General features: G+C 32.0%; 1 protein-coding gene across 15 annotated transcripts in view; it reads left to right on the forward strand.

Annotated features, from left to right (window-relative positions):
- Dmd (dystrophin) overlaps nucleotides 1-15,137 on the forward strand; it is a 2,094,227-nt gene that overhangs the window by 759,960 nt on the left and 1,319,130 nt on the right. For all 15 annotated transcript variants that reach the window (XM_078034984.1, XM_078034996.1, XM_078034982.1 and 12 more), the window contains one exon: nucleotides 10,658-10,899. In XM_078034984.1, coding sequence (XP_077891110.1) covers nucleotides 10,658-10,899 — 242 coding nt within the window. The remainder of the gene's footprint in view (nucleotides 1-10,657; nucleotides 10,900-15,137) is intronic.

A 15,137-nucleotide genomic window follows, 5' to 3' on the forward strand; every position in this document is an offset into this window, starting at 1 on the left:
AATAATAATAATGAGGAGAAGGAGGAGGAGGAGGAGTCGTCTTCAAGCTACCTATATGTTATATTAGTGAAGGTATGATTAATTGATACATGCTTAGGCTGGAGTTTGGTCCATAAACAGGATAATTATTTAAAATGACCATATCTCTGCTCTCCCATTAAATAAAAATAATTTACATAATTACTATCAAAATATTCTGAATTCTGCTTTCATCCTTTTTATCTTTCAAAAACATATTATATAGTATTTATTTTCTATGATTGTACAAATAGTGAAATAAGTCAGAAACAAAATTAGTGCCTTGAGTACCTGTCTAGGTTTATTTAAGAGAAACTCCTAACCCTAGTTTTGAATACTTCAACCAGAGAGCCAAGAACTAAAGTTTACTGGTGTAGTTCATGAAGCTGAAATGTAAATTAAGCTTTCTGTATAACAGGATTCCCAACAATTACCTCACTAAATCACTTAAACATACAAGTCCAGAATCATCTTTCTTACATTTGTTCTGTTGGGTTTTAATTACCATACTTCATTTAGCATCTCATGCAATTAGATATTCCTTTAAACCATATATACTTTCCACAAAAATTAAGATAAAGGCAAATCATTTTTACACAATGTTATAATATTTTTTTATTTTATTTTATTTTATTTTTTTTAGAAACTTGCAGCTGACCCTTTAGGTTGGGGGATCAGGTACCACTCAGCTGCAAGTTTGTTTGTTTGTTTTTTTTTTTAAGAGAGAGAGAGAGAGAGGATTTCAATGTTTATTTTTCAGCCTTTGGCAGACACCACATCTTTGTTGTATGTGGTGCTGAGGATTGAACCCGAGCCACACGCATGCCAGGCGAGCGTGCTACTGCTTGAGCCACATCCCCAGCCCACAATGTTATAATATTATACCATCAACATAAATATATATCTATAATATATATGCATCTATATGTCTATATGCATGAATTCTATTTTGTCATGATAAAACACTTAATATTCATAGTGTAAACATGTGTATGAAGACCAAGTATAGCTATTATAGTTTATGAAAGGAAAACATTTTATGAAATATATATGTTCACATTTATAGCAAATTTAATTTTCTACTTAAAATCATTTTCTAAAAGATTAAATTATTTCTTAAAAATTTACAGTGATTTTGGAACTCTTCTTGTCTACAAAATGGAACTCCAAGACATGACAAAAAATTGCCACAATTTACATTTTTACCTCAGGTTTGAACTGAAATAGTCCATTAGATTTATTTACAAAAAACATCTCTCCATTTCCAAATACTTGTGAAACACCAATGTTTTAACACACTTAAAAAATGCAGAAAATTAAATCCATGGTGCTGACAGCACTTTACTGAAGAATTTAAGAAATGTGCTGAGAAAGAGGAAGTGAAAAAATTGCAAAAATATACCAATGTAGAGAAATTTGGTATGATTTAAAAGTGATTCATCTCTTTATTAAATCTGTTTTTTGAACTAACATTAAAATTTATTCTTTCTATGCCAAAATCAATTGGTTAGATAATGATGGAGAGCAGCTTGAAAGGGTATTGGAATAGATTTTGCATACATATAATGTTTGTGAATTTTATCATTAATATATTAAATTAGGATCGTACATTTAGCTTCAAGACATTGGTAATGTCCTAGAGCTTTAGTGAAGGTAGGTAGGAGACTAGTTTTGGTGTATAGTGAACTATTTATATGTTCCTCTCACTGTTACACTGAGAGGGGAGTTTCTAAATTCTTTATTTGCTTTCTTTTTTAAAAGGAAACAAGACAACCTTCTTTAAAATTTAATTTCATACTTTTATTTAAATGCATAATGGTATAAAATAATTTAAAATTTAGAACATTTTCCCATTTAATACAGCAAATAATCTTGCCAATTCTTCAGTAACATGTAACACAGATGACTCAGTACTGTGGACCTAAGGCATTATTTTGAGTTGTTTTAAACTGTTTACTTCAAGGCAAACTTTTTCAGTATGTTATGGAGATTGTGGAATTTTAAGACAATCCAAATCTCATCATGCACATTTTTATACCTAAACACATGTACTTTGTTTATATCTAGTTAGAAGGATATTTCATTCTTAATTTTTGTATCAATTACTGTTCTTGTATGAATACATACAACCTCTTTATCAGTCAGGTATAACATAAAGAAAATCCAGCTTACATAATTTTCCTTTATTAATGTTGAAATTACCAGTTATATCAAAATATTAATTTGATATATATCCATAGCTCAAGTTTCCAATCCTTAAGCTAAAAAAATGGTTTCATCACAATTTCCAGAGGAGATATTACAATATCATTATATAATAGGGTAAATGGTGTTTTCTGCATTAAATTGTGCTTCATTTTCAACTTCTAAGTGTGATTTTCAGTGTATTAGTTAAGCGCCTGAAGGCAATCACATTAAGGAAAAGTTTAAATAAAAGTAATGATTATTAGTATATTAGACTAAAAGAATATATCAAAACTATTATCCCCTGAGTGCTAGATTATAGTACTTAAGGTAACACCTAATGGTAAGTATGTTAAGGATTGTAATTAAATAGCACAGAATGATAATTCAGATAAGGGCTTCTCTTATGTATAAGGTTAACTAACTCCATTTTTAAATACTTTGGTTTATAGTTCCTTAAATATTTTCAAATAAATAATGATGTTTAAGTTTAGGCAACAAAATTTTATCAGATGTGCTAAGGAAGAAATCTTAATCAGTTTGGCTCATATCAAAATCACACCTCTCACAATTTTTTTTCACATCACTGAAGGATTTTCAGTAGTAACAACTCCTATAATTATCTATTTTAATATATCTTTATATCAATGGAGCATGGATATAGTTCTTTCTCTGGTAATCCAGCCCCTTCATTATGAATAAGTACATAAGTACATATAAGTACATAAGTATATATAAGCCTTACATAAGTACTTATAGGTCTTGTTTTATTGCTTCTTTAGTTCTGGGCAATTTGTGTTTCCTCTTTGTACATGACACTTAGAATGAAACTCAACACAGAGTTCATGTATAATAAATGTTATTTGATATATTTTTCTTGGATTAATTATAATCACCAAAAGGTAGAGACTCTGTGCATGTGTTTGTGCATGCATATGAAAGGAGGGCATCATGGTGTCCACTGTTGTTGAGGGGAATCAATGACAAAACCAAATACCAGTTGCAGGAAACAAATAATAGGAACTCGACTTCTTTTTCTAAAAATTCCATGGAAATAAAAATGGGATAGGGCTGGGGTTGTAGCTCATTGGTAGAGCATTAGACTAGCATGTGTGAGACACTGGGTTTGATCCTTAGAACTATGTAAAAATAAATAAATAAATAAAAGTGTCCATCTGCAACTAAAAATATTTTTTAAATGGGATATATTAGTAAATGTTTGGTTTGTATTAACTAGGGTCCCAACAGTTACATACATACCAACATTCATACATACATAAATCTACAAGTACACACACACACACACACACACACACACACATATATTTTATTTACATATATATAAAAATTGGTTTTTAAAAGGAACTGTTCTTAAAAATGGCCTAGCAGTTGTATAAAAGTTGGTATAGTCATGGAAGCCTCTAGAATTTAGCCTCAGAATTCAGCCTTGTCTTCATGGATTCTGAATAAATTTATACTACATGATAGACTGTTATTTGAATACCAAATGGACTTGTAAAGACCCTCACTTAAAGTGCAACAAAAATAGGATACTGTTTTAGTGACTTTAAATTTTTATTCCAAATAGTCTTCTAATTCAAGAGCTCTGAAAACACATGTTTTTGCATAATTCTACCCTGGCTTCATGGCTAATGATGAATATACTTGATGAGAAATGCTTCACTTTAAGTGGCAGTTCTGAAGTACTTGCATGGAAGGTGGTGCACAATTAAAATTATTCTAACAGTCTGTTATGCACTGTACACAAGTAATAAAATTAATGGATGCACTTCAAGTAATGATCCATTTCCTCTAGGTGCAATATATTTATTCATAGAATATTTCAGGGGTTGTTTAGAATATGAGATGTGAATGGATTATGATCCATTATCCCTGAGATTATAATGTGCTGCTACAAAGTGGTTTCCACAAGTATTGTTCATAATGCCTGGTGAGTTAGTGTTTGTATTCTTAAATAGCTAACAAAAATTAGAAAATCAGGTGCTCACACGATTGATACTTAAATTTGGCAGGTAGTTATTCTTACAAGCTACCATAAAACTTTGTATTTTCTGTTAAGGAGAATAATTCTATGAAACGTTTATACATAAAACAATTACATATAATAGTAAAATTTTTCATATGCATATACTCATATGAAAACAAATTCATTACTTATTCTAGAAAAGTTTTAAGGGCTCTTTTTATGATATTACCAGTAGAACTGGCAAATGTATTACCAATTCTTGAAGTAATGACCACTCAAATTTTAATTGAAGAGAGAAACATTGAGAAATCTGAAATGTGACAGTGCTTCGAATCCCTGGTCCAAGTATTGTAAAGCTTACTTGAAGCAAGAGAGGATTGCGTGATTTTTTGCTTCTTATATATAACTCTCCTAATGTTTGTCTTCATAGGAAGTAAACTATTGATTTGGTGTTCAGTGAGTTCACAAGTACACTGTAGTTATTGTTTTTACTCTAAGCTGAGAACTCCATCAGATACTGCCAGTGGTGACACATTTCTTAGAGAGGATTATAGTTTAAAATGATAGGCAGTCTCTAATTCAGCAGCAAGCATAATCACAAATTAGTAAAAGGATATAATGTTTATATATATATATATGTTTATAATATATATGTATATATATTATTCATAAGACTTTTGATTCTCTACGATTCATATTTGCCAGGGACATCTAGAAATTTCTCTAATTTTTGGTGTGGCTGTCCTTAATTTTAAATTACATTAATTGTATGACAAATAATTCCAAAATTCTCTTATTAATACATGACTAGTTATTGATAAAATTTCTTTAAACAATTCATACATATTTTTTTTCTATATACAATATTTATTTATATTATATACTATTATTACAAATTTTAAAAAATAAATATCATTGGGACTGGGGTTGTAGCTAAGTGGTAGAGTGCTTGCGTAGCTCATGTTGGGCACTGGGTTCGATTCTCAGCACCACATGGAGGAATGGACAAACAGAATAAACTTATAAAAATAATAATCATCAATTTGTTATAAAATAGTTTTTTCAATCATTAAAAAACTTCCTTTCCCCTAATTTCAGTGTTTCAGAGAACTGGTTACTTTTCTTGTTTCCTGCATGTTTTTTTTTAATATTTTCTATGTTAACAGTTTCTAATATGTATAGATTGCTTATTATATGTGATAATTTGTGTAAGTACTTCATATATGTTAACTTACAACCCTAATAAACTTTGTTCTATTTTAATCATTTCATAGATAAGAAATATGAGTTCACTCATGAGGTAAATGGCATTCTTTTTTTTTTTTTTATATCAGAGGCACTTGACCACTGAGCCACATCCCCAACCCTATTTTGTATTTTATTTAGAGACAGGGACTCACTCAGTTGCTGAGGGCCTCACTGTTACTGAGGCTGGCTTTGAACTCCATATCTTTCTGTCTCAGCCTCCAGAGCCACTGGGGTTTTAGAAGTGTGCCACTGTGCCTGGCCAATGACATTCATTTTGAACTCAGATCTGTCTAAATCTAAAATTCTGACTCTTAATTTCTATACCTTTTATCTTGTTTCCCCATTTGTCCTAATGTGGAAGTCTTTCTCCTTTAATTCCTTTTCAGACATGTTCAACATCTTTACTTTTTTTTTTGTTTGTTTGGACACAGCATAGAATTTTATTTAATGATCAACAAAATTCACTAAAATTTGCTGCTAGGATTTTAATAGATACCACATAATGTGTTGATGTTTCATTATAGCTTGATTTATCATTTGGAAATAGTCAACTATATTATTTATAATGAAAATTAATTCATGGTTATTTTTCTAATTTATAATAGGGTTGGTAAGGTTGTACTTTCTCAAGAGCACAGAAAGTTTTCTCTCTGTGTTGGCTTACATTTAAACAAATGTTAATTAAGGTATAGTCCAGCATAATCCATTAGTACCTTTAATTTGCTTTAGTATCTCTTATTTGCCTACTCAATATCTGGTTTCTGTTGACTTTTTACACATCATGGACTTCTTTCTTCTAAGTGCTTTTTCAACACATGCTGAAAATCTTTCTCATAAACATGTAATCATTTAAATCCACAGCACATTTTTAAGACATTGCCTAACAATTAAAAATTCTCCCCTGTGTATTTTTAAATTTTGCCCTTTCATTTTCCAGAAACAATTTTAACATTGTACCATAATACCTTTTCTCAAAAAAAGTGCCAGACATGATCAGAGTTTTATATTCTTTTCTTATACTTTATACCAAACATCATTATTTTACAATTACTTAGTAGCATTCTTCAGAACATATTTTGGTATAATTCTTGTTCACTACTAAAAACCAAATTATCATGAACAGCATATAACGCCATACTTCCACATGTCTCAATAAGATTAATTCTTCCCTCAAATATTAGGAAGGAATTAGGAGAGTTTTTAGTTTCTCTAATCTATGGGCTTTCCCATAGCTCAATATACAGAGACAGGTATGTATTATTTTTTATTATTTTTTCCTCATTTTACCTATTTAGAAAAATATCCTTCAAAAGAAGGATTGAAATGTTTGTTTCTTGAGTAGTAGATGTTATCTTGAGTAGTATCATACTATGAATTTTATTAAAATTAGATTTATGTTTGGAAGAAATTGAGAGATTTGGTTTGCAACAAATGGAAATTAAAATATCTGAACAGAGCAAAATTTAACGAGATAATATAGATCTAGAATTGAAATCCATATCTTTAGTCTTTAAAAAGGATGAAGTGGGAGGCATGTACAAGTTAGCAAAATCACCAGCCTTATGTTTGCTAGAGATGTCCTTCAGACTTTTTAGGAATTTAGTTTCTCGAATAGGAAAGACAGTACTATGAATCGGACATAACTTTCATATATAAATACACGACCAGAAAAACTCCACATCATGTACAACCAGAAGAAAGAGATCCTAATTAGAATGTGTTATATGGATAATTTGTCAAACTACATTCTACTGCCATGTACTTGTAAAAAAAGAAAAAAAGAAAGAAAAAATAGATTACAAAAAAGGAGTTTAATTTCCATTTACATGTTGCAGAAATTTAAGTAAAATGAACATTCAAAAAGAAGATTCTCTTAGGCAACTTAGTCTTCTACTAAATAACTTTACCCCTTAGATATTTTAATCTAGAAGAAGAATTTGTGGGTGAGTTACTCCTCCCTTTGAATCCTAGGGTATAAATATGGGAACATGAAACATTCAAATGTTTAGTATTTATAAGTAAGGCATGATGGTGAAAGCCTGTAATCCCAATGGCTTGGGAGGCTGAGGTAGGAGAATCACTTCAAAGCCAGCCTCATTAATTTAGCTAAGCCCTAAGCAATTTAGCAAGATCCTGTCTCAAAACAATCAATCAAACAAAAAAACATAAAAAGGGTTGGGGATGTGACTCATTGTTAAAGAATACCTATGTTTAATCCCTGGTATCAAACATCTCTCTCTCTCTCTCTCTCTCTCTCTCTCTCTCTCTCTCTCTCGTGCGCGCGCGCACACACACACACTGACACATACAAAATAATATATTTAAAGTTGTTATTTTAAAATTCACAAAGTAATTATTTTCTGCTTTATATAATAGCATTTATTAAAGGAGTTCTATATAAACTGACATATCTAAGAAAATCTAAAGTTTGTGAACTAATTTTGAGAGGAAATATATTAACTCATAGTATAGTATAATGTTGGCATACTTTCATGCTGTGTATAGGATAATATAATACTGGGCTTAGTTATATTTCAAATTATGAAAAAAAGACTATCTAAGATGTCATCTATGAAAAGACATAGCACATTCCCTGACACATGGTAAATATTCCAAAAGAGTAATGGTGTGCTTATGTTTCATTTTTGCCTTTGATAGAGTTTTCCTGATTTTGGTTTTGGTGTAGGTGATTTTAAATCTTTCAAATTAGCTTCCATATTTATAAGTAAAAATCTTTTTCATACTAGAAAGATTATTTTTCTGAGTGCTTAATATACTTTCTTGGTTCAACGGACAATCTGTTAATTTCTAGACAACCAATAGCAATAATAGAGAATAATGAATTTTGGATCATTGTTTTTATCCTTTTGCAAAATCATAGAACTCATAAATTAGTTCAGCAAAGTAGCAGGATATAAAATTATCACCCATAAATCAGTTGCATTTCTATACACCAATGATGAATCAACTGAAAGAGAAATCGGGAAAGCTGTCCTATTCACAATAGCCTCAAAAATATAAAATATTTGGGAATCAATCTAACAAAAGAGGTGAGACACCTCTATACTGGAAACTGTAGAACATTAAAGAATGAAATTGAAGAAGACCTTAGAAGATAGAAAGATCTCCCATGTCCTTGGGTAGGCAAAGTTAATATCATCAAATTGGCAATGCTATCAAAAGTGTTATACAGATTTAATGCAATTCCTATTAAAATAATAATGACATTCTTCACAGAAGTAGAAAAAGCAGTCATGGAATTCATTTGGAAAAATAAGAGGGCCAGAATAGCTAAAGCAAACCTTAGTGAGAAAAGTGTCACAGGAAGCATCCTGATACTAGACCTTAAATTATCCTATAGAGCTATAGTAACAAAAACAACATGGTACTGGCACAAAAACAGACATGAAGACCAATGGAAAAGATTAGAAAACAGAGTCATTCCCACATAAATACAATTATTTCATATTACCCAAAGAAGTCATAAACATACATTGGAGAAAAGATAGCCTCTTCAACAAATGGTGCTAGGAAAACTGGAAATCCATATGCAGTAGAATGAAATTGAACCTATATCTCTTACTCTGCACAAAACTCAACTCTGAATGAATCAAGGACCTAGGCATTAGACCAGAGACCTTGTGTCTACTAGAAAAAAAGTAGGCCCAACTCTCTAACATGTCAGTTTAGGAACTGATTTCCTAAATAAGTTTCCTAAAGCACAATAATCAATAAATGGGATGGCATCAAACTAAAAAGCTTCTTCCTAGCAAAGAAAACAATCAAGAACATGAACAGAGAGCCTAAAGAATGGGAGAAAATTTTTGCCACCAGCATCTCTAATAGAACATTAATCTCAAGGATATGCAAAGAACTCAAAAAATCTTAACCTGCCCCCACCCCCCAAAAAAGTAACCCTACAAATCAATAAAAAAGCTAAGGAACTGAACAGACACTTCACAGAGGAAGAAATACAATCCATTAACAATTGTATGACAAAATATTCACATCTCTAGCAATTAGAGAAATGTAAATTAAAACTACACCGAGATTCCATCTCACCCCAGTCAGAATGGCAATTATCAAGAATACAAGCAACAATAAATGTTGGTGAGGATGTGGGGGAAAAGGTACATTCATACATTGCTGCAAAATGGTCAGTAACTCTGGAAAGCAGGATGGAGATTCCTCTGAAAACTTGGAATGGAACTACCATTTGACCCTGTTATCCCACTCCTTGGTTATTTCAAAGGACTTAAAATCAGCATACTACAGTGATGTAGGCCCTTTAATATTTATAGCAGCTCAATTAATCATAACCAAGCTATAGAACCAACCTAGGTGCCCTACAACAGATAAGTGGATAAAGAAAATGTAGTATATATACATAATGAAATATTACTCAGCCATAAAGAAGAAAGAAATTATGGCATTACTCAGCCATAAAGAAGAATGAAATTATGGCATGCTAAGTGAAATAAGCCAGCCCCCCCAAACCAAAGGCAGAATGTTCTGATATTTGGATGCTAACCCACAACAAGGGAGGGCAAAATTAGGAATTCATTGGACTAGACAAAGGGAAATGAAAGGAAGGGATGGGGGGTGGTAATAGGAAAGACAGAGAATGAGACACATCTTTCTTAAATAATTATACAATCTTTGTAATTCCACATCATGTAAAACCACAATAATGTGATCCTAATTTGGAACAAGTTATACTTATCTATATATGTATAATATTTCAAAATGTATTCTACCATCATCTAAAAAATAAATTTAAAAAGCATGCAAGTTATATTTCATTCCCAAACTCATTTTTAAATATAAAATGCAATTCAATTTTATAAAATATATATTAATGAAACATCATATTGAATATTTACTTGGAAATATCAAAAAGTTTTTCAATTATCAGCCTTCCATCTCCCCCATCAGAGTTTTGATCACTTTATTTTTTACTTAATACATTCTACTCTTGTAGGTCACTTCATTTATTACTTTATGAAATTCACATAATGTGTTACTTATACAACTTCTATTATTCCCTATGGACAATCAGAAATCATCTCCATACTTTTAGATCTCTATCAGTAAATAAATCTTGTTGTTTGAAATCATTCATATAGTGAATACTTGTAGAGTAGAAACATATTGGTTTTCAGATCATTTCTTTTCGTCTGTGGCTTCAGGGGATATATTTAAATTTCTTTTTCTTTCTAGAGGGTGTTAATGCTGACAGCATCAAACAAGCCTCAGAACAACTGAACAGCCGGTGGATAGAGTTCTGCCAGTTGCTAAGTGAGAGACTTAACTGGCTGGAGTATCAGAACAACATCATCATCTTCTATAATCAGTTACAACAATTGGAGCAGATGACAACTACTGCTGAAAATTGGTTGAAAACCCAACCCACCACCACATCAGAGCCAACAGCAATTAAAAGCCAGTTAAAAATCTGTAAGGTAAGAATCTTTCTTTCCTCCTTCCATTTGGAGCATGATCAATAGAGTCATTTTAAGGCGATTTTCAAGAGGTAAATAGAAAAGTATTTAGTAAGGAAATTTTCCCCTTCTCTGGATTTATCTAAGCATAGTAAAGATTAAAATATAAGCAAAGAAAATCAGTTTGAATAAGCAGTGTATGGATGTTGAAGTCCTAAATGTATATTCAGCAAAGATATTCATGGTTAATTGATGTTGTCACTATGCAAAATGGTTAGTGTGGAAACTATGGTAGTCTTAAAAAAAAAGGCCCATATTTTGGAGCTCTTTCCTTGATAGGAACAAAATTCAATCATGTGCTGAAAAAGTGGATCTATACAAATAGCTAGAAACACAGGTCAACAAGAAATTGCTATGCTATACAATTGGATAAACAAGGAAAATTTTAAACTAAAAGCCTACTTAAATTAGGATAATTTAAGATTTCATTGCAAATGTGTTGGAGTATATAGGAACCTCAAGGGAGAGTCTGCATCAATCAAACAGCAGAGTTTTTACCTCTCTTAGGCCAGAAAAAAATGAGGGAGAGAGCTTATAGAAGCTCAAAAAGAGTTAGATTCCAATAGTAAAAGGAAGATGAAGATCTAGCCGAAACCACCCTGAAGGAAATGAAGCCCTTAAAATAAACTACTTTACTACCTACCTTCAGAATCAGGACAGGGCTTCACATTGATTAATATTAATCAGAAGGCAAAGTCAAGGGGGCTGTAATCTGTAAATATCTATCTTGGGTCAGAGAAGAAGAGTGGACAGTAGATTGGGAGGGGCAAACAAGATGGAACTGACACAAATGGGCCTGGGAAAGAGATTAAAGACCATAATTGCAAATGACACGAAAACTAGAGATCTATAAAAATGAAAATAGCTTGAATACTTCCCATCATTACCATGAACTACACACTTTTCCTGGGAAATGGGAAATTGATTAAAAGATGGATAGAAAGGTTTCCTGAATGAACCATTAATGATTGAGGTGAATGTATTCAATATGAATGGAGGTTACTTTGAATACTCTTAAAAGAATGCTTTAAATAAAAGGGACTGGAGATGGAGAGGTGACAGTAAGGTCTGGTAAAGATATTGAACCCAGAAAGTAGTGACGAGCTCAAAGTTACTTTTTTAATTTTTAGTTTTCAGTGGACTTTTATTTTATTTATTTGTGGTGCTGATAATCGATCCCAGTGCCTTACACGTGCTAGGCAAGCACTTTACCACTGAGCCACAACCACAGTCCCCTAAAGTTACTTTTAAAGGTGGGTAGAAACTGAAGGGCTTGATGTTTTTTCTCTAAATATTAGATTTACAACTTTTCCAATAAGTAAATAATCTCAAGAAGTATGTTTTTTAAAAAAATAAAGAAAATACTACAAAGGCATTTAGTTTATTAAACAAATATGTAAACTAGGAATTTTCTATATTTGCATGTGTTTTATAGTTTAGTAACAGAACCCTTGGCTTCTTTCCTATGAATTGGAGGACTAATTCACATTAGGTATTTCTTAAAAAATATATAATGATATTACCTTAACCTGATTCTTGAGATTCAAATATAGAAATTAGTAGTAACATCCACAAAATATGTTCATCCTTAAAATATATATTCAGTATCTCTAACATAGTCAAGAATGATGCTAAGTAAATTAGCTACCTTGGACTGCTATGACAAAACATACAAACAAAACTAAGTGATTGATTTCAGCAACATAAAGTTCAAGATCAAGTTTGGTGGAGTTCAACTTCTGTTAAGAAGGAATTCACTGGCATGTAGATGGCTCCTTCTAACTGCAACCTCACATAATTTCCTCAGTGCATGTATAAAGGTGGAGGGAGGGAAGGAGAGAGAGAGAAAGAGAGAGGTTGATTTTATAAAGCCTCCAATTCTCTAGGATTGTGACTCCACCCTGATGACATCTTTAAACCTTAAATACCATATAAAAGCTCTATCTCTAAGTAGGGCCTCCTAGAGGGTTAAGGCTCCCACATATAAATTTTCAAGAAACACAGTTCACTAAGAAAAACATAGCACTAAGTTTTGGGGAATAAGAGTGAATATTGACCTTGGCTTTATTATATGTACACAGAGTAGGGGACAGGTACATTAAGCAAATGAATAAATAAATAGATATAAAAATCACTTCTTGGACAAATTATCTCTGAGACAAATACTTTAACCAAAAGTACATAGTTTTGGGAGAATGTCTAACAGGGAAAACCTGACCTAGATGCAGCTACCAAGAACAGCTTCATTGATGGAGATATATTTTAGTTGAGACTTTTATGATGAGCTAGCATTAAATAAGAGAACAGTGCATTAAAAAAGCATTCAAAAGGAATACAATGGGATCCTTGTGTGGTGGCACATGCCTGTAATTCCAGCTATCTGAAAGGCTGGAGCAAGAAGATCAAAAGTTCAAGACCAGTCTGGAAATTGAGTAAAACACTCTTGTCTCAAAAAATAAGAAGAGTTGGTTATGTAGCTAAGTGGTAAAGGATCCCTAATTTCAGTCCCCAGTATTGCAGAAGAAAATATAAAAACAAGAAGGAACAAGGTGGGAGGGTGCAGTGAAGACCAAGCAACTAAATAAAGGCCTTTGTGAATGTGGAACATAGAGGAGTAGGGAACTAGGATGAGCAATGAAGGTGAAAAGTCAGATGTATGCAAACAAATAATAATTTGAGGGGAATATGCTAGAATTTTGATCTTAATCTGAGGAGCAATGTGCAATCCGTGATAGGTGTATAAATATTCTCTCAAGGTTGTTGGAGTCATCCAAAATGAATTTTTTTTTTTTTTTTTTTTTGTGCATCCAGCCACAAAGTTTCGGCTTATGATGACACAATCCCATTTCTCTTTATCAACCACTACTCTTTCTCCCTGACCTTTGGGTTCCTATTAATTTTTTAAATCAGTTTAAGTAAAATATTTAGCAGATAAGCTTAATATCACTCATTCAAGAGATACAATTATAATATTTGACTATGACTAATGATAGGTAAATAAATTACATCATCTGATTTGTTAATTGTTTCTTTTTGGTTTTCTTTTTTGGTACTGAGGATTGAATTCACAGGCACTTACCCACTGAGGCATATCCCTAGCCCCCCTTTTATTAAATACCTTTCTTTTATCTATTTTTATGTGGTACTGAGCGTCGGACCCAGGGCTTCACATGTGCTAGGCAAGTGCTCTACCACTGAGCCACAAACCCAGACCTCCCCAGCACTTTTTTATATTTTATTTAGACAGGGTCTCACTGAGTTTCTTAGGACTTCATTAAGTTGCTAAGTCTGGCTTTGAACTCACAATCTTCTTTCCTCAGCCTTCAGAGCCCCTGGGATTACAGGTGTGCTCCACAATTCATTCTTTCTTTCTTTTTATTTTTTGGAGACATTTCTGTATTAGAGTATAGATGTAGCTTATAATCTAATGCTCAGCACAACTGGTTCTTAATATGTTGTGGTTTAGAAAACCTTTTGAGAATTAGAAGGAATTCATGACCCTTTCCTGAAAAAAGTACAAAAATTTTCATCAGGTAAGCATATTATTCTAAAGGATAAACAAGCTCAGAAAAGATCCCTTATCTTGGAGGGAAGATCACACCAAGCCCTTTTATAGAAACAGTGGCTAATTGTTAACATATTTTAAATGTCAAATAGTTCAGTTCAAAATGATTTCTCCTATGATTTATCCTCAGAATTTTTAGTCTCGAGTGAGCATTTGTACAAATGTTTTATTGGTTTCAAAGTCAGCTTTGTTTTGTGCAACACACTTGATTGTACTTTAGGATTTCTAGAGCCCATTGAATGGGAAAAAATGACTGCCCTCCATCTGGCATAATGTAAATCAGTTTCTTAAATGTTCACAGCAGATGTCAATGCTGCCTTTTGTGAATCTAGTATACAATGTGTATTATGTAAAGAAATACATAGGATTTATCCTTTATCTATTTAATATTCATTGTCCATGGATATGTACTAATCTTCTAGCACTTGATGAAATGATTTCTATTTGAATGAATAAAGACCAGATGGGTTACCTTCCAATTTGTTTAAATGTCCTCAGTCTTCAACTATCCAAAGATTTCAACTGTTAGAAATTAGCCTACCTGAATCAACTAATGATTATAACATCATACTATCATTCCTTGGAAAGTTATCTTAATATCTTCTAAAGCAGAACAAGTAGCATTGACCATAAT

Source organism: Ictidomys tridecemlineatus, chromosome X, assembly GCF_052094955.1.
Source record: "Ictidomys tridecemlineatus isolate mIctTri1 chromosome X, mIctTri1.hap1, whole genome shotgun sequence".
NCBI classification, from domain to species: Eukaryota; Metazoa; Chordata; class Mammalia; order Rodentia; family Sciuridae; genus Ictidomys; species Ictidomys tridecemlineatus.